At 35.3% G+C, this 21,154-nt stretch overlaps 1 protein-coding gene across 1 annotated transcript; it reads right to left on the bottom strand.

Moving 5' to 3' along the window:
• Positions 1 to 1,705: 1,705 nt before the first annotated feature.
• Positions 1,706 to 5,679, bottom strand: LOC109049741 (G-protein coupled receptor 26-like). The gene is made up of 3 exons (XM_019067427.2): positions 4,242 to 5,679; positions 4,034 to 4,147; positions 1,706 to 3,121 (listed from the first exon to the last, which is right to left on the bottom strand). Exons 1-3 carry the CDS (start codon positions 4,910 to 4,912, stop codon positions 2,851 to 2,853), a joined length of 1,056 nt encoding a protein of 351 aa, XP_018922972.1. The 5' UTR covers positions 4,913 to 5,679; the 3' UTR covers positions 1,706 to 2,850.
• Positions 5,680 to 21,154: the final 15,475 nt, after the last annotated feature.

The following is a 21,154-nucleotide window of genomic DNA, read 5'->3' as shown; positions in this document are numbered from 1 at the left end:
GACATATTTCAAAAGCACTGTTTTTTTGTTTGTTTGTTTGTTTTTCTTTCTTCTTCTTACTTCATGTGAGTTACTTGTCATCTTCAAGTATTGAAGTCTACCTATGTGTGGTCAGTTCAATTACCTGGACGGTTTTCAGAAAGGCACATGTCCACCTGGCTATACAGTGGGTACGGAAAGTATTCAGACCCCCTTAAATTTTTCACTCATTGTGATATTGCAGCCATTTGCTAAAATCATTTGAGTTCATTTTTTTTTCTCATTAATGTAAACACAGCACCCCATATTGACAGAAAAACACAGAATTGTTGACATTTTTGCACATTTATTAAAAAAGAAAAACTGAAATATCACATGGTCCTAAGTATTCAGACCCTTTGCTCAGTATTTAGTAAAAGCACTCTTTTGATCTAATACAGCCATGAGTTTTTTGGGGAAGATGCAACAAGTTTTGCACACCTGGATTTGGGGATCCTCTGCCATTCCTCCTTGCAGATCCTCTCCAGTTCTGTCAGGTTGGATGGTAAACGTTAGTGGACAGCCATTTTCAGGTCTCTCCAGAGATGCTCAATTGGGTTTAAGTCAGGGCTCTGGCTGGGCCATTCAAGAACAGTACGGAGTTGTTGTGAAGCCACTCCTTCATTATTTTAGCTGTGTGCTTAGGGTCATTGTCTTGTTGGAAGGTCAATCTTCGGCCCAGTCTGAAGACCTGAGCACTCTGGAGAAGGTTTTCATCCAGGACATACCTGTACTTGGCCGCATTCATCTTTCCCTCGATTGCAATCAGTCGTCCTGTCCCTGCAGCTGAAAAACACCCCACAGCATGATGCTGCCACCACCATGCTTCACTGTTGGGACTGTATTGGACAGGTTATGAGCATTGCCTGGTTTTCTCCACACATACCGCTTAGAATTAAGGCCAGAAAGTTCTATCTTGGTCAGCTCAGCCACAGTGATCTTTGGGTTCTTCTTTACCTCTCTCACCAAGGCTCTTCTCCCCCGATAGCTCAGTTTGGCCGGACGGCCAGCTCTAGGAAGGGTTCTGGTCGTCCCAAACGTCTTCCATATAAGGATTATGGAGGCCACTGTGCTCTTAGGAACCTTAAGTGCAGCAGAATTTTTTTTTGTAACCTTGGCCAGATCTGTGTCTTGCCACAATTCTGTCTCTGAGCTCTTCAGGCAGTTCCTTTGACCTCATGATTCTCATTTGCTCTGACATGCACTGTGAGCTGTAAGGTCTTATATAGACAGGTGTGTGGCTTTCCTAATCAATTCCAATCAGTATAATCAATCACAGCTGGACTCAAATGAAGGTGTATAACCATCTCAAGGATGATCAGAAGAAATGGACAGCACCTGAGTTAAATATATGAGTGTCACAGCAAAGGGTCTGAATACTTAGGACCATATGATATTTCAGTTTTTCTTTTTTAATAAATGTGCAAACATGTCAACAATTCTGTGTTTTTCTGTCAATATGGGGTGGTGTGTGTTGATTAATGAGGAAAAAAAAATGAACTTAAATGATTTTAGCAAATGGGTGCAATATAACAAAGAGTGAAAAATTTAAAGGGGTCTGAATACTTTATTAAGACCAAAATGTAGTACATAAGATATTAACATAATATAAATATGCAAAAAAAAAAAAAAGAAGAAAAAAAAAACAGTAGCAAAAAAATAAGAATCCAATCATTATTCTCTGGAGCTGTTAAAAACCAAAAAAAAAAAAAAAAAAAGTAATTGGAGAACAAAAGTTGCTACTTTTGTTTTTATTTGAATATATTTTCTTGTTTGTTGTTAGTACATATGTTATAAGTCAAAGAACACAGGGGTCAAAGGACAATTGCTACATTGTGGATGTAGTATGTCTGAGAATGTACTATGTACTATTTATACACCTGCACATTTTTTATGGCTTTATCTTTATGGAATTCCAAACATAGACTGTAAAATCTATTAACTTAATGTGTTGAATAAAATTGTAAGAATGGCTGACTCAAGCTGACTGTATTTGACTGCAGTTTGATGAGGTCAACAGATGAAGACAATACTGAATCAAAGAGAAACAGAATTTTTAAACTAGGGTTAAATTTCACCTTTTAGCATTACAACACCTAACCAAGACAACACTGGAGTGGCTTTAAGTTTTAATGACCTTACGGCCCAGCCAAAGGCTGTACTCGGCAGAATAAAGTTCTGAATATTTAATTGTTTAATTACATGAGAGATGTAGATTTGTCTTCATGCTATTTAATGTACTATTATGGTTTGTGTGTGTGGTCCTGGTATTCCTTACATTATGGGGACCAAGTGTCCCCACAAGGATAGTAATATCAGTCATTTTTGACAGCTTAGATATCATACAGAATTAAGTTTTAAGAAAATCTAAAAATGCAGAAAGTGTTCTGTGAGGGGTAGGTTCAGGAGTAGGGTTAGTGGAAGTGTCCCCTCAATAAAAATCGCATTCTGGCGGCACTTACAGTAGATAGGACCAAAAGGACACTTTAGCACTGAATCAACCTAAATCCATTAACTTACAACAAAACTAAATGTTATGGGTTAAATCAGGTAGAAATAGCTCTTTGTGCAGGTCATCACTTTTTATAATGATAAATACCTATACAATCTCTTCTACTATAATTTTATTTCAGAATGTACATTATAATACACATTACAATACTATGTTGTGAATAAAGAGTCTTACATTTATACCACGGTTTTAAAAGACAGAAATGACACACTGTACGCATTATTTCAGAAATTATAGGCAGTTTGGTGTGCCATTTAGCCACTGACTAACCAAACCACTGCTGAGCACATATTTCTGAAGGTGTCAGTTGTCAGCCTTTTTCACCTGCTCTGGTGACAGTTATCCTCCTTCAGCTTGTTAACCCTTTGTGAGTAGCATTCATTTTCCATGCCTGAGGGACTGTTGTGACCAGAAAGTCTGTATAAGTTCCGTCCCAAAATCCTGTTGCAAACTCCAAAAAGGGCCTTCTTATATTGTTGCCGTAAGAGGGAGTAGATGAAAGGGTCAGAAGCAGCTTTGCTGTACACTAAGCACTTGCTCATGATCCCCCAATAATGATCGATTTTTACTGAAGGAGACAGTTCAGTCAGTCTAGAAGAAAAGAATGATCTATATTATTATAGAAACATTTAATATGGCATTGTATTTAAGAAATAGACGATTCATGGCCATGTTGTAAACAAATTATTATAAATTAGTGTTTTCTAGCATGCAGGGTAGTAGTCGAATTAATACAGAGGTTTATTTAATAAACAAATTACATAATAGGGCCTACTTGCAACAAACTGTATTATTATTAATTATTCTTATTCTTATTATTATTATTAGTTTACAGGGCAGTAACACAGTAAATGTTCAATATCTTTATCGTATTCCTTGCTTTAAGGCGGTGATCCTAAGATCTGGCTTGCGAGATCCACTTTCCTGTAGAGTTTAGCACTAACCTTAATCAATGTCTAATTAATGTCTTCAGGATAATTCGAAAATCACAATTTGGTTTGTTTGATTAGGGCTGGAGCTAAACTCTGCAGGAAAGTGGATCTCACGAGCCAGATTTGCGGATCACTGCTTTAAGGTATGTAAATATGCAGAAACTGGCTTTCAGAAATAACCCACTCTGAGAAATATTCACTGAAGTAAAAAATGTGACAACTAGCCCCAGTCTCCCTTGCACTGTTATACATGAACATATCTGTTATATATCTGTTTCCATAGACACTAAATCATGTCATATGTAAAAATGTTTTACAAATGTGTATTATAATCTCTCAGAGAAATATTCACTGGAGTAAAAAAATAAATAAATAAAATATGTGACAACTGTACTAGCCTACTGTAGACATAAACACTTATTACTGCCATGGAAGTAGTATCTGTTCTCGCAGATACTATATCATGTCAAAAGCATGTGCTAAATTTTTATAATATTTATAATTATTATTCTATTATTTGTATTATTTTATGTTCTCCATTTCACTAAAATGAATTGTCATAATTCAATACCGTGTTATGACATAGGGGGCAAAGCACAGGACGAACGACCCGATGAAAATGCCGATTTTCTTGGTGGCCCTCTGTCTCCTTTTCTTCTGCTCCAGTAAGCACCGTTGTTTCACACTAAACAGTTTCAAAGAACAAGTCAAGAATACACATGCTTATAATATGTCAAGTAAAATACTGCCATTTGTACTATATAATGTTTTAAATGTACCTTGGGTGAATGTCGACAAGTAGTAAAAGCGTTTGCACTGTTATAACATCTATCCTTTTACAATGGAAGCGCGCCACTTGTAGCACTTTCAGGTAGGTAAAGCATAGGATGAAAAGCGAGAGGACGAAAGTACATGCGTGGAACACTGCGGTGAACACCATGAAATGAACACGGCTCTCAGCATCTTCTCCCAGGTGCAAGGTGCATGACGCGTACGCGGGATTGTAATTGACCCAGGACAGCAGGAGACTAGTGAGCGAGAATGCGAGCGAGTGAAGCCAAGCATAGCTGACCATTAGTGCGGCATTCTTAAGTCTCATTTTGCTGGAATAAGTCAAAGGAAAAACCACGGCTATCCAGCGGTCTATGCTGAGAGCTGCCATGCTCAACATTGTGTTGGTAGTCAGGAAAGTATCCATAAAACTCACTGTATAACAAAAGTGGTCGCCAAAAGGCTTTTGGTGTTTTACGACCCCAAGTAGGGTAGAAGGCATGCTGAGAACAGCGATGAGGATGTTGCAGAATGAGAGGTTCATGATGAAGATCCCTGGCACCTGTGAACGTACTTGTGTGCTGCAGGTGAAACATACTAACACCAGCAAGTTCGCCACGAGTGACACAACTGCAATTACAACGATGAGCGACTCTAGAAATATATCCAACAAGTTCATGTTCCTGTCCAATTTCAATAGCAGCTGATTTGTTGTAATTGTTTGTCGCTGATCTCCCCTCGGATCCTCGGTGGCTCATCTTTGCTGCGTTCCATTCTGCTTTGGTAAAAATGAACGCCGTTAAGTGTCGGTCATTGTCAAGGTGCTGTCCAGTGTGCTGAAAACACCTTTAACTTACTTGATTATTATCACATCATCACCTTTAACTGAACTGAATCCCGTCGTCCGCATCTACGGAGTTAAAACTGTAATCTTTTTATGACTTTAAATTAGGTACAGCACGGTCGACAGTAGAAGGTGAAGTGAGAGCGCGCAGTCGGTGCGCGTGCTCATGCGTATTAAAATTCTCTGAGCGCTCCCGGCTCACGTGCAGCCAGTTTATTACATGTGACGTTTGCTTGACAAATTGCAGTTTGGCCAGTGGAAGAGATTGTCGATGGAAGATATGAGTTATTTTTAAGCCCAAGGAAGTTGCAACGCTCTTTTCCAAAGTAAACGAATTCATGTTATACAGTTGTGCTCTGTGACATCTTTAAAAAAAAATAATTACCCAGAAGCTTGATTATATACACAATAAGGAGAGTTAAAGAATCACAAGTAATGGACACGACTCCAGCCCACCAGTTAACGTCTTGTGAAGCAAAAAGCTGTCTTTGTTTAAAAAAAAAATAAAAATCCATCGTTAAAGTGGTTTAACTTTTACTTTGCTTCTGGCCAAATTACCAGTCCATATTCCATAATAACGCTTCCTTCCATTGAAAAAGTCCACCCCCTGTTGTCCTCTCCCATCATAATTCACCAACATAATTTTTTATAACTGTTTTGGACTGTTTAAATTTTAAAGGGTGCTTGATATGTGCACATTTATCTCCTCATTCAGATGGAAAGCAACGGGTTTAAATTAAAAACGTCTTACAATGGATTTGTTTATTACAAACCCGCAGTTTTTCACTTCACAAGATGTTTGTTGATCTATTTGAGTCATGGGGAATTCTTGTGGATTATTGTGATGTTTTTATCAGCTGTTTGAACTCTCATTCTGATGGCACCCATTCACTGCAGAGGATCCATTGGTGAGCAAGTGGTGAAATACTACATTTCTTTAAATGTATTCCGATGAAGAAACAAACTCATCTACATCTTGGATGGCCTGAAAGTTAGTACATTTTCAGAAAACTTTTCATTTTGGGGTTAACTATTCCTTTTAACAGTCTGGAACCTAATAAAAAAAAGAAGAAGAATTAACAGAAGGGAAATAAACAGCTAAAGCTACTCATCAGTGAACGATTGAGAGATAGGACTAAATTGCATAGCCTCTCAGGACTCAAGTAAATAGTACATTAAATACTTTTTTGATATAGGTGCACCAAATTTTCCATTTCCTTCTGCATTTCTTTCTTTCTTGGGAGAACAAAAGTGAAACACGTGTTTATTTTATATGCATGACACATTGACACATGCATGCAAACACAAAAAAAAAAAAAAAAAAAAAAAAAAAAAAAAAAAAAAAAAACACACACACACACACACACATATATAGTAAATAATTGTCAAAATATCCATTTTTACATTGATATATACACACACACACACACACACACACGCAAGACTGCCCTCAGGTGGTTATTTTGGATTCTTTTTTCTTCTGTTCTTCTTCTTCTTTAATCATCAAGGACAATTTTTTAAACACATCTGCCATTGTAGTATTTTGTGGCTGCTGGTGTGTGTAATATACAGTACAATGGGACTAAAGATTCCTCTTAAGGATTTTCTTTCTTGTAGAAAAATGGCTATTAAAGAATAATTCAGTGAATACTGAGAGAAAACCAGTGTCTGACTTAACTACAAATCACATAAAAAAATGTTTAATTAAGTTACCTGTATTACATAAGATAAATTCAATGTCTGTCTTCTTCTGTTAACGCAAGTTCTGTTATGTTTTAAGATGATTTCAAATAAGAGTCCTCTGTATTCAGAGCCAGGTGGTGATGATGATGATGATGATGATGATGATGACCATGCAGTGCAGGTTAAAGACTGTGTATTCCTTATTTGTTGGCAAAGTGCCACCAAAAGAAATCAGAGAGTTTATCACTTCATTTAAACTTAGCTTTGGTAACACAACATGGTGTAATCATACTGCATATTATATAATGTTGTCACACAGAATACAACTGAAAAATGTCTTTGTTGTGATTAAATTGTTGGGAAAAAACCCAAATAAAACAGATTACAGCACTGTTCATTTACTGCCACACACAGAGATAATAGGTGTAATGCTCTCATTATATGTTTAGCTATTAGCTCTGATCATAGTTATTTTACAGTACGTTGATGGAAAACCTAATTTGAGTGCAGAAGAAGTGTGCTGTGTTAAAGAAGGAAACCTTTTTGTGGTCACATGTTCAGACCCTGGGAGGATGTTACGCAATAAAGTGCTGATGCCAGAGCCACTTAAGATGTCAACAGTCAGGGCATACCTTGGTCTTTCTTTCCCTCTTTATTTTCATATGTATAAAGGGAGAGAGAGATTACATAACGGTATGTCTAGAAGTCAGGATGAGGTTGTTTATTTTGTATATGGAGGTGTACTGTTCTGTACACTGTGAGCCAGAAAACTGAATCACATCCACATGGACACCTCTAGCCATTTTTTTTCGCACATAAACAAAGTAGGCTACAATAAACATGTTTTTATACATATTTGTTTTTCTGTCATTGTGGGGAATTTCCATCTACTTACAGTACTGTTTTTATACCAAAATAATGATATTTTCTATTCCCTGCCCTTACATTTATGCATTTATATTAAGAAAAATATAGTGTTTAATGAGCCATTTTCCCCATGACAATTGATGTTTGGTTCCCACAACTGTGATTTCAGCTTTTACCATCCTTGTGGGAATAGTAATCTAGGAAAACGTGACACACACACACCATATTGTCCTTTATTGCATCAACAACAGTAATAAACCTAAATTTGGTCTGATCCAGGATCACATCTGATGCTATATTTATGTCTTTACCAAATTAAGCGGCCTAATAAAATGTCATAGAATCAACAGACTGTTTGCTGTATCTAACCAAAGTAAACCATGACTTCCAATATTACACCCCATATTTAGGTACGATGAGGACACTATAATTATGTTTGAATTTACTGTAAATAGACTTTCATTTACTTTGTATATTAAAAACAAGTAATGTAAATATACATTAAACACATATAAAAACAAGAGTAGAAGAGGAAGAGAAGTATGGTGGTTCTGCTATTGCTTCAGTTATGTTAATAGGAGAAGACAGGTTGACCATCCACCCCCTTCAGCTTCCCTGCGCCACAGGCACACACACAGCAGGCTGGCTAGCATTTGAAAAAGATCAAACTCTTTTCATCCAAATATAGATGTAAAATAATGTGCTTTCATTTAAGATCAACAGCCATATTGTTTTGTTTTTCTCCCCCCAAGTATATTAAAATATATTGTGTATGGTGGAAGACTAGTTAATTTAGTCATGTTGTAAATGGCCTGAATGCATAGAGTAAATGAAATGGACATTGCAATGTGATTTCGCAAACACATAAACTGAATCTCTGTGGAAGGACTCTACAGTACACTCTTAAAAATGAAGGTTTCAAAAAGGAGGATTTTTAATGTACTGGATTTTCCTTATCGAATACTGAAATCTGAAAATGTTGGTACACAAACCACTTAAATGCACGCTTTTTCCTCTGCACTGCAGGCTTTAGTAAATAATTCACTAAAACTCCTGTCGCTGAAAGTTCAGCTGAGTATAGAACTGGGCTCATTGCAGGCAGTTTTTGTTGTTCTTCTGTGTGATGTCACGTGTGTAGGCATGATTACTCAATCATATCAACGTGTAATTGTCTTTTAAAGATTAAATATTAATGGGAAGGATGCTTTAACTCCATAATTTTCCCTGTCCAGTTTGGGGAAGTTTAAGGGAAGGATGGGAAACAGTTTCCTCTGTTCCTAAAGGGTTGCACCTGTATTGTTCGTCATGTTTCATATTTATTGGACACTCTAAAGAGCATCTTTCCCACAGACACCAGCACTATTATCACAACAAACCCAATATCTCACAACACTCAGACAAAAATATCAGGTCATAAAATGTAAAGAAAGAGGAAATAAAACATTCCATAAATTATTCAAGAGACAACTTCTGTCACTAACTGATAGTGTAAGCATCTATATGTTTTCTCAGGAAAACTGCTTTGTTTGCATTCTTTATCTTGCTTGCTACATAATGTTGTGGGTGCTGATTAACATCTTGTGTGACTATGGTGGCTGAAAACACCTCCAGATGGTTTATGCTTGAAAGATGAGGCTGATCATCAGAGGGTAAGTTCGCAAGAATAATGTTGATGAAACAACATGAGATAAGATTTAATGACACTGAGTGAAAGTGGACCCAGAGCCAGGCTAGCCTAGAGTGAACCCAAAGCCTGTTGTGAAATATACTACTCCTACACAAAAATCCCATTAATTTTCCAGCTTCTCAAGCACTCTGGGTTTGAGTCCACTGCGTTGGGTGATAGTTCCTGTTTAATTCCTTTGTTAGCAACTTGTTACACTAAAATGACTGGAATTTCAGTTTTGGAATGAGCTTGTTTTCCACACTTATGTGTGTGTATGTGTGTGTGGTCCTGGTATTCCCTGTATTATAGAGACCAAATGTCCCCACAAGTATAGTAATACCTGTACATTTTGTCCTTGTGAGGACATTTATTATATATATATATATATATATATATATATATATATATATATATATATATATATATATATATATATATATTATTTTTTTTTTTTTTATTATTATTTTTTTTTTTTTTTTTTTTGATGAAACATGCTCATAAATCATGCATGATGAAGTTTTTTGAAAATCTAAAAATGCAGAAAGTTTTGTGAGGTAAGGTTAGTGTAAGAGTATATAAAGTATTAAAACCATTATGCCTGAATGTCCCCATAAAACATGGAAACGCCAGCATTTTTATTAGCTTAATTTCAGCATAATCCCACACTTACAGTTACTTTAAAAACTATATGTATCTTCAACAGCGAATTCATTTTTATTTATTTGGACTCTTAATTTAACCCATGTGACTAAGTCATTCTTACCCAGCCTGTAAACCATCTCTCTTTTTGTTTTTACAAGCCACTAAGCTTCATTTTGCCTTGTTTATAATGGAATTGTGTACACTGTGTGTACACTGTAGCATACTGTGAACTAACATAAATTGACAAAGGTTAATAAAATCTGTAAAATACTGATTATTATAGATCATATTGATAACTAATGCATTAACTAATGTTATTTTTTATTGTACCTCCATGAAACTAAAAATGTTTGATTTGAATTAATAAAACTAAAACTGATTGAAAATAATTCATAAAAGTTAATTGAATGAACCTGAATTGAGGTATCAATTAAACCACTGATTTTCTATGTGATTATTTTACTAAAAACATGTATTACTCATTCAATGTACACAGCCACACAAACTGCAGTGGTCTGACCGTGTCTAGCACTCCACAGCAGCCTGAATGTGACAGGTGAGAGTGAACCAGTTGACAGGTAGTTCTTATCACCCACAAGCACCTGCTACTCTGAGAGCCGGTGGGTCTGCTTCTGCTGGGGTGACATAAATAAAAAAACAAAGCAAGTGCTCTCTTCCTCTTCCCATCTGCTGGCAGATCTGTAGAGTAAAATTAATTGAATGAATGTGAAGAATGTGGTTGGAAGACGTTCACAGGACAAAAGGAGATATAAGAAAAACAGGAAAAACAAGAAATACAGACAAAAATACCTTCATAAAGAGCATGCAAGAGAAAATATGTGGAAAAAGTATGTGAGTAAAAATGTGTAATATGCTTTCTGGAAACCCTTTAATCTTGGTGAGTGCTAAGAGAAATTGTGTCTGCTATTTAAAATCTTCAAACAATGCCAGGAAAATAAAACACACCCTATGCGCCCGCTCTCATCATCTCCATCATAATGGTTTTACATAATATGTGTTCAGATTAGCTTCAAAGGTGATTTACCATGGCTTAGATGCTCCATTTGTAATAGTGTTTTAGTGTGTGTCTCTGTGGAGCTGAGATTCAGTAAGTAATTGCCAGAGTATAATTGTGCAAAAGCACTCTCTGCAGTTCCCTCTCCCCTATCAGTCTGTGTGCAAACTCTCTGGCGAGGTGGGCTGCATAAATGGCCACATGTGCTTACTTCAGCCCCCAGAAATAGAACTCTGAAGGAGTGAGTGATTAAAAGCCTGTTCCTCTGAGGTTATGAGGTAAATTCAACAGGGGACACCAACATATGCATAGACACTGGGTCTCATTCACAAACCATTTCAATACATTTTCAGTAAAATATGCACTTTTCATGCAGAAATCATGATTCATCATTATGTTAACACTAAAATGTATTATAAATTACAATACAATTTTAAACCGACTGAAACCACTTCCACACACACACACACACACACACACACACACACAAAAAAGACCAGTGGTCTTAGAAAAAAGAAATTTGTCACCATTCAAAAGTGTGGACTCAGTAAGATCTGTTTGTTTGTTTGAAATAAATTCATTACATTGATCAAAAGTGATAGTAATGGCATTTAAAATGTTACAAAAGATTTTCATTTAATATAAATGCTGTTCTTTTGATATTTCTATTTATCAGAGATTAAAGATATAAAATTGTATCACAATTTTCACAAAAAATATATTAAGCAGTACAACTGTTTTTAACATTGATAATAACAAGAAATGTTTCTTGATTAGAATGATTTCTGAAGGATGGTGTGACACTGAAGACAATAGTAATGACTGCTGAAAATTCAGCTTTTACTGAATTTTTGATCAAATATATGCCGCCTTGATGAGCAAAGATACTTCTTTCGAAAGAATTTAAAAATCTTAACAACCCCAAACTTTTAAAATGTAAGTGTATAGCATAATTTCATGAGTTCACACTTACATATAATAAAAAGAGTAAAGATTACGCATATTTGGCGTGCTGTCCGAGAGGAGGCCTCCGAACTTGGAATTTTGGCCCGAACCCAGAGTACCCCCAGTGTGAGATAGGAATAGTTAGTATTAGTACAATCAGTATGTATAAAGCGCTTTACAAATAAATGAAATAAAGGAGTTAGAAGTGAGGTGATGGGGTGGTGGTGGGATGCTAGGAAACTGTCAAAGATCAGAGGCAAGTCTGCTGTGTATATATACACCTCTTATTTTGGTAATTGGGTTGATTACTGATTGTGCTCCTCTCGTGTTAATTAGGTTAATTATCTGAATGTGCTCCTCCGGAAATTTGTTAATAAAACATCATAAATAGAATAACCAAACAAAGTATTGATTTTCTCTGCATAACAATAAATAAAAATAAAATGACAAAATAGCCTGTGTATGCACGGCTGTCAAATGAGGTCAAATTAGGTCTAAAACACAATTGTGTGTAGTGAAGGCCTAAAAACAGTTTATTGTATTTTAACTGGTTTTGGGAATTGTTTTGCTCAAAGATCTTTCTATGTGTGCTCAAGCAAGAGTAATACATGAAAGGGAGATCATGAGTGAGCAGGAGAGAGAAAGGTGAAAGCTCTAATAGACATGGTTTGAGTGTGTTTTATGTAAATACTGGCTGTGGACATACAGTACACCCTCTTTTAGAATAAGTAAGAATTATCAACATTACAAGGTATATAAGAACGAATACAGTATGTGTGTAGTGTACACACCTGCTGTGTATTCATAAATACAATTATCAGTGAACCAGGCCCACTGTCTTAAATTTCATTAAAACACCACAGGGTGGCCTCAGCTGTTGAAAACAAAACATCGGGAAATATTGGGTAGTATTGACAAAAGAGAAAAACAAATAAGCAAAAAAATCATTTTGGGGCATATATGTCACATAAAACCAATCAATACCCATTTTTAATATTGCCATTTGGGAATCGCCATAACCCAAACTCATAAATTAGTTGTGGTTTGTAGCCAGTGTCATCACTACTATAACTGCAAATGACATTCAGGCCTAAAGGAAGCATTAGTCAGCAGTCCAACATATATTCAGTGCATGAATCATACTCTTCTCTGAGATGTAGCTCATGGACACAAACTCATGCACATACAGCTCAGCCCCTGCATATGATATACACTTTTACTTAATAAAATCATGAAATTGCCATATAGTTAGTCTCCCCATTTTGATGCTGCTTAGTGACAGCTGTAACTAATCTCTCATCTGCCAGCGCCAGAGATTAGAATGATTATCTGTTCTGATTTGTATAGATTATCTCTGATTGCACAGTTTCTTTTGTCTGGGTTTGACTCAATAAGATCCTGTCTCCTTATGTGACCTTTACCACATAATCACTGTATGACTGATATGAATTACACATAGCAAGTTTCACAAGCCCTTGTGAAAAAGAAGTGCACTTAAGTATTCTTTTATAAAGTCTACTTATTGTGGAAATAATATACTTTAAAAGAACACACATAAGTGTTAATAAAATTAAATATGTTATTTGTGTATTACATTGTATTTGTAATTAATTTCAAATTAATCAAATTTTAACGTTGTATTAAATGCAATTTTTTTAAACCACTTAAGTGGGACTTAAAGGGTTACTCCACTGCAAAATGAAAATTTTGTAATTAATCACTTACCCCCATGTTGTTCCAAACCCGTAAAAGATTGGTTCTTCTTCGGAACACAATTTAAGATATTTTGGATGAAAACCAGCAGGCTTGAGATGGTCCCATAGACTGCCAAATAAATAACAGACTCAAGCCTACCGGTTTTCATCCAAAATATCTTAAATTGTGTTCCGAAGATGAATAAAGCTTTTACGGGTTTGGAACTACATGGGGGTAAGTGAATAATGACAAAATTTTCCTTTTGGGATGGAGTATCCCTTTAAGTGGGACTTTTTAGTACGTCTTAATATGTACAAATATATGTTCATAATTGCTTCTAGTGTCTTTAAAATATGGTTTAAGTGTACTACTAATGTACTGACAAGCAATTCATGTGAACTAAAATACACTTTAATGTCAGTTAACAATATACACTTAAGTTTGAAATTAAGTGTAAGTGTGAATTTTTGACCACATCAGTGCATATTATTTGTACTTATTTTCAAATAAAATCTTTCAAATAAATAACATTTATTTTAATTTCTTAAAAACACACAACGTGCAAAACTCCACATTTGAACAGTCAATAGCAAATACTTAAACTAATAACAAAACATACTTACAGTAGCTGATTCAGAAGCACCAGATTTTCATAGCAAAGTCAGAATTACCTCCTCTCCTAGGTTCACGAAACGGTCATCCATAAATTGCGTTGCTGTTCTGTTGTAAATAATCTTAAAGACTCCTAAATGCATCTACTTTCGGAAGGCCAAATAAAATGCTTTTGCTTTCACCTAGAAACACACAGCACCTCCCTGACATGGCTGCTTCAACACTAACTGCGGTTACTGAAACTATGCCTTCTTTCTTAGCGTGAACATTTGGGCAGCATTACGCAAATATTTCCACATAGTGATGTAGATATGTGGGGGCGTGTTTGAGTGAGCCATTTTAGGTGGGCGTGGCAGAGTCTTAACTTTGATAAAGAATATCTCTTTGGTTTTAAGACTTTAGTCTTTGCAACTTTAGGGATGTTATCTATACACAATCAGCTTGTAACACTCCAAAGAGAAAGGAAAACTTGAAATCGCATGACCCCTTTAAATATTACAAGATCGAATCTCTGAATTTTGTTCAGTAGCATTAAATTTAATCTTAAATCGTTTAGTTAAAATAAAATATTGTATTTTCAGCAGCCATTTATTTTTTTTTTGGTCCACACACGCAATCACATTCCGATATCAGAATGCAGTCAGAGATAAATTGTGTGATTAATTCACCTCCCGAGTTCATATAGCAAGAACTGCCACGTTATGGTGAAAGCCACACGTATGGCAAGACTAAATTAAGAATAAAGAAAACTTATATCAAGATATACTTACTTGATTCGTCGTCTGCAGTACATAATGTCTCATCTGTAATCATCCAAACGTGGTGCTCCGTTGTTCTCTTCTTGTTTGTTCCCTCATGCATCGCGATTACACAAACTCTGGTGAAGTAGTGCGCCGTCATTACGTAGTATTTTGCCGCATGTCCATTAAACAAGACACTGCGTGGTTGTGTATTATTTCAAGTTTTCCATTTCTATTCAAGTTTTAATTGTTCTAAATAATTCGTTGTGTAGTTAGTCCAAAGACTATGGTTAGACTCATTCACCTAACTAAAAGTAATTTTACAGTGCAGCATAGCCTATAATAGAAACCCAGTGTAGGCTATTTGAATGCAAATTAATTTGGTTTAGATTTGTTAAACTTTTGCTTGCAATTAATGCACTTAAATTTGTGTTTAAGTGACTTAGAACAACATAATAATATTTAAATTACTCTGTACACAGATGTAAATTACAGCATTATTACATACAAATACAGTACTCTCATAAATGGCACTGTATGTCAAATATTATGTAGAAAATTAAACTTTATAGAGATCCTAGCGCAGGAACTGGTGATGAAAATTTCATCAATAAGTTTTATTGGAGTATACTGTATAAGGAAGTGTACTGAAGTTTATTTTTATTTTTTATTAATTGCATTAATGCACATAGTATATATTAAAGACTAAATAGTAATACATTTAAAATACATTAACAAATTAAATTTTGGAGAACACACTTAAGTTGAAATTAAAATCAATTATTTTACATGTGCTTTAGTATATTGGTCAATATATCAAAATAAGTGCACTTATTTAAAACACAATAAAATCATAATTATGTAAAATGTATGTTCAAGTAATACTTAATTAGACATTATCATAAAGTGCATTTTTTAAAAAGTGGACTTATGTTAAGACCTATTGTCATTAAAGTGTACTCTCTTTAAGTACACTTAAGTGGCCTTTAATTTAAATTATGTTATATTATCTGCAAGTGCACTTTTTAAAAAGTATACTTTTAAGATTTGAAGTATACAAAAAGTACACTTTTAATACAATTAAGCACACTTCTTTTTCACAAGGGAGTATATACTGCAAGACAACAAATTGTCATCAATAGCTTGTGGGCTTTTTGGGGTCAACTCAGGACTCATTGAAATGCAGTTGCCATGTAGATGACTTTCTCTGACAGATGGGTCATTTACATATCACAGCCGTGAACCCGGCAGATCGACCAAAAGATTCAGTGTTTCTACTCAGTGGTTTCTTTTAGCAAGTTTTAATAACAATAATTGACTAATCACAAATGATTTTAACTGGTCTTTTGGTGAGCATTAAAGGTAATGTATTTAAGTTGACTTAAAAAAAACTAACTTACTGAAATCCTGGGCGATTTCCAAACAGAAGTGAGCATCCCTTTGCCCTACTCCCTTTGAAGGGCAGAGCCTTTGAAGTGTGTTCTTTGAAGGGTGTAGGGCAGGGGTCAGCAACCCACGGTTCCCCAGGCCGCATGCGGCTCATCTGACTCCTCCGCAGTGGCTCCCTGTAGCATGGGCATAGAATATTCAAGGGCCAGTATGTATAAATCTAGATTTAAATTAAAAGAGACAAAATAGTCACATAGTTTTGTATAGGTTTTATTCGTATCCAAATCGATGTGAACGTTATGGCGCGCTCAACACTCTCCTGCAGGGTCTGTTTCATTCATACTCGAAGCTGGAGGGCGCTCTTGCAGAAAGTCCAAAACAGACTCATAGAAGTAATAATTTATGACGTGCAGGAAATCCCTAATATGGACAAAGGCATCCAGCCATTGCTGTAGCTAAGCTGAATAACAAGCGTAAACCATAACCAATGAAATGTGAAGACAATAAACGATTGTGACAACATATGTGTGTTTTTCAAGTCTTCTCCAGGTAATAAATAAAGTATAGGAATGATACAGTGCTAAATTACATAGCATTTATTACGGTAGCTACAGAAGCTATAAAATATATTATCTGCCTTATTCTCTGATAAAAATGGAAAAAGTGTTTGTAGTATATAAACCAATCATAATCATAAAATTGTCATTAGAAAAATATATATCAAATTTTTATTGAATGAAAATTGTTGGTTATTGTCGAGCACTGTATTTTATTTCTTAGCCAATTTTTTTTTTGTCAATTAGACAAATATACATGAATAATAATAATTATTTATTTTCATTATTACTATTACATTTGAAATTTCTGCCCCCCTCACTTCTGAAATGATTGCTACGCCCCTGCCCTGCAACATAACTGCAACCGCTCTGGGTACCCTAGAAACCGAATAGCAACACCTTAGCAACCAACCCAGGTAGCCTAGCAACCGCCTAGCAACACCTTAGCAACCACCCCAGCTACCCTAGTAACCACAGAGAGACACCCTATCTACCACACAGAATATCCTAGCAACTGCATAGCAACCTCTTAGCAACCACCCTAAATACCCTAGCAACTGCATAGCAGCACGCTTGCAACCAACCCGGGCACCTGAGCAACTGCAGATCAACAACCTAGCACCCACCCCAAGTACCCTAGCAACCACATAGCAATACCTTAGCAACTACCACGGGTACACTAGAAACACCCTAGCAACCACCTTGAGTACCCTAGCAACCACCTTGAGTACCCTAGCAACCACCCTTGAAGCCACCCCAGGTACCCTAGCGATCTGTTTTTCTGTGTCTGTTCTTCTGATAGACTGTATTGCCTTCAAAACATTCAAAGTTTAATCTTTAAAACTATTTTAAGTATTTAAAACTACTTTAAACTTCAAGCTTTTAAAACTTCTACAAACTTTCTAGGGAGGCTTTTTCAAACCAACTTAAAGTTTGTCTACAAACTTTACTGTCTAGCTCTTTTTTGAGGTAGTTCGCATCAAGCAGTTTGCTTTGAGTTTAACAACATTAAATTATTATACAAAAATCATTGTAATTTATTTTATCAATAAAACAGATGTCATAACATGAGCATTAGCACAACGTGTGCAGGAAACAGATTATCCGTACTGGCGCAGTGACAGTGGAGCAGATGCATGTGTGTCTGTGACTGGAGTTTAACCGCTTTTGTCTACTATGTGTTCCAGAGGTATAAATCCTCAGTGCTATTTTACCGCTTGCAGAAGGAAGGATGATCATAAGTCCTCTTTTTCCTGAACATCTCCTGACCAGGATTTGCAAATTGCATTGTTTGTTGGCATTGTTTTCTTTTTGACATGCTCTCTACAGTCAAACATTATATGTATTTTTTGCATTATTTGCATTGCTTTGACAGTTCTCTGTAGATCCCACCTTGTCGCACACCACAACTGATTAAGTACAATACCTGCATGCTATCGGTCAAACTACTTTTCAATATGAAAACAATAGGAAAACAAAGCCAAAATCCAGACATTTTAGGCAATTGAGAAATCCCAGCCAGGACATAACCAGGGGAGGACTCTAGGGAAAAGGAGTCTCTATGAGGGAGGGCCCCTCTGAACCAACTCAATGTGTGATTTTATATTTCTGTGAGTGATGCTCAGTGGTGCAAAAACCAGAATGCAGGAACGTATAAATGGTTTCTGGCTTGTCTTGTTATAATGCTCTGTTTCGCAATTAGTGTGAAAGAGAGAGTTCATTGGCACATGCCCTTACACAAACATACTGTATAAAAGAGATCTGGCATGCAGTGTCAGTATTTACAGTATATCACCATGCATTTGCTCATGATTTTTGTGCAAACAAAATCTTATTTACTTTATAATTTAACAAAAATACATATATTTTAATCATTATTTTTTGTGTTTTCCATTTGAAAGGTCTAAACAAGTTCACTCGATGGGAACATATACATATTTAATTTATTTTAAAGCTAAGAAATTTAGGTGGTGTTAAAACATTACAAATCTATACACAGAGAGAATGAATTTGCTGGTGGATAAATATTTGCAACACTGGGAAAATGGACTGTTACTTGTTACTGCATTATGAGATGTTTCAGCTGTAAACAAGACGAAAAATATTGATTAGGATCATTTTTGCAGTTTGGAAAAACAATTCTGGCTCTCACAATCAACATGAAAAAGACGAGAATAAACACAAGAAAGTGGATGCAACACTGTGCCACTTCTCTCAAAGAGCAGGACTTACCTGATGTCTAAACAAACAGCATCATCTAGTGGTCAGTCAACATTAATGGCTTCAAAAAGATGAGAAAATATTTATAGCTGTTGGCAGCTTGAGTAGATCGGTCACAGTTGGAACCAAGCAGTGTTTATAGTAAAATGAAACATCTCACAATGTCAAAACATGCAATAACATCAAACAAGTGCACTCAAGCACTATAAACAGTGCAGTTACAAAAAGACAGACATATATAATGTAAATATATGAATGAATTAGCATGTAAAACAATAGCATCAATAAGGGTCAAACAATCTGCTATATCTTTTTATACAGTAGCTACAGGTGCATATGGCATGAGCTGGTTTGGTTTTATTCTTATGGTCTGTTCCTCCAGAGGGTGCTCATACTGTAGTATAGCCTCACAAACCTAAAACTGACTGGTCTAGATAGAAAGTATCTGTCTGCCTTCATCACCTTAAGCTTTATCTAATATTGTAGGAAAGAACGTAATTTTAACTTTTGCCAAGAAAGGTTGATGCCTTTTATTAAAGAAAGATGACAGGAAAGAGTAGGAGGGAGGAGGAGTGTGGAATTGGGAAATGACGCTGTTTGGCCTTGTTTTTACTTCTCCTCACAGGAGCACGAAGGTCTCGAGGTTTCAGACTGCTTTGTCACAGCTTTGGTTTTACTTGCTCCAAAATAAACTAGGACACATACATGAGAAATTGTGTTGGCAGCCAAAAAGAATACTACATCATTCTTCTGACTCACAATATTTAAGATTTTTCTCTTTCTCACCAACATACAGCCTACAATAAATGTATAATAGGGAAAATATAAAAGCTAAATTATCATGTTCAGTTATGTGCACTTTCTGACAAGCATATTGTTTTTTTCTAATGTTAGTAATGCTTGAATATTTGTCAATGTTGCATAAATGAGCTTTGCCACCTCTTAGACTAGTAATTCTTGTTATTGACAAACCATTTGCAACATCATCTTGCTAAGCACTTATTTAGAATCTTATTTAAAAATGTATATACATTTTCATTAATCATTATTTTGTCTTGTTTACTAATAACAAATTCTATACAAGTTCATTTATTAAAAGAGTTGATTCCAGAAAATATAAGTTGAATTGACTTTAAAATTGACATAAATCTAACAAAATTTGTGAGCTAATGTTAAATCATTACAAAATATTTTTGTCAACTCTTAACATCATGTATAATTTATGCATAATGTTAAGTATATTTTATCTGGTTCTGTGTTGGAGAAAGTTACTTTTAAAAGTAATGCATTACAATATCGCGTTACTTCTTAAAAAAAAGTAACTGATTAGGTTACTTTTTATGGAAAGTAATGCGCTACGTTACATTTGAGTTACTTTTTCAATCTGGCCGGGGCTTGCTTGTTTGTTTTTAATATAAAAAAGTTCTTCTTTTATAAATGCAAAAGCCTTTTCACACCAAAAGTGAAATGAATACGCCTCAGGCTGAAGGAAATGTACATTCACGTCTGTACAGTATAGGGCGCCGCTCAAAAAAAAAAAAAAAAAAAAAAAAAAAAAAAAATGCATGAAAAATATGACGGAGGAAAAGAAAGTTCAACACTATTCAGCAATAACAAATTGCTTATTAGTATGGTTGAATTGGATCATCAAAGGTCAGTAACAAAGACATTGGTTAATAAAATGGGATTAAATACATAAATTATATTTGTCTTATTTAACATATTTAATTATTGCAGATTTGTATAATATTCTGAGTTTGCATTTGACTGTTTTTATTCATTTTGAGGAATACTGAATCTGATTTTATGCAGGTGAGATGAGTACATGCATGTTCATGTTTAGTCTAGAACTACAGTAACTTCATATTCACACACAACTCTCTGACCGCAGTAAAGATAGTTGCGGTTTGATATTCAGATTTTTTCCCGATTTCTCTTAACATGGCAACACAAGAGCTGTCAGTCAATACATGGGAAACGAAGTAACTGGCGTTACTTATTTGAAAAAGTAACTCAGATATTTCCTTCTAATTTAAAAAGTAATGC

The sequence above is a fragment of the Cyprinus carpio genome, chromosome A1 (assembly GCF_018340385.1).
Source record: "Cyprinus carpio isolate SPL01 chromosome A1, ASM1834038v1, whole genome shotgun sequence".
In the NCBI taxonomy this organism is placed as follows: domain Eukaryota; kingdom Metazoa; phylum Chordata; class Actinopteri; order Cypriniformes; family Cyprinidae; genus Cyprinus; species Cyprinus carpio.
This window is presented reverse-complemented; position numbering and strand designations above follow the sequence as displayed.

Excerpts from the sequence above, each read along its gene's own strand:
- LOC109049741 (XM_019067427.2), bottom strand. The coding sequence starts at position 4,912 with ATGAACTTGTTGGATATATTTCTAGAGTCGCTCATCGTTGTAATTGCA. Across the intron at positions 4,148-4,241 it reads CTTGTCGACATTCACCCAAG|TGTGAAACAACGGTGCTTAC; the intron begins GTACATTTAAAA and ends GAAACTGTTTAG. Across the intron at positions 3,122-4,033 it reads GCCCCCTATGTCATAACACG|ACTGACTGAACTGTCTCCTT; the intron begins GTATTGAATTAT and ends CTTTTCTTCTAG.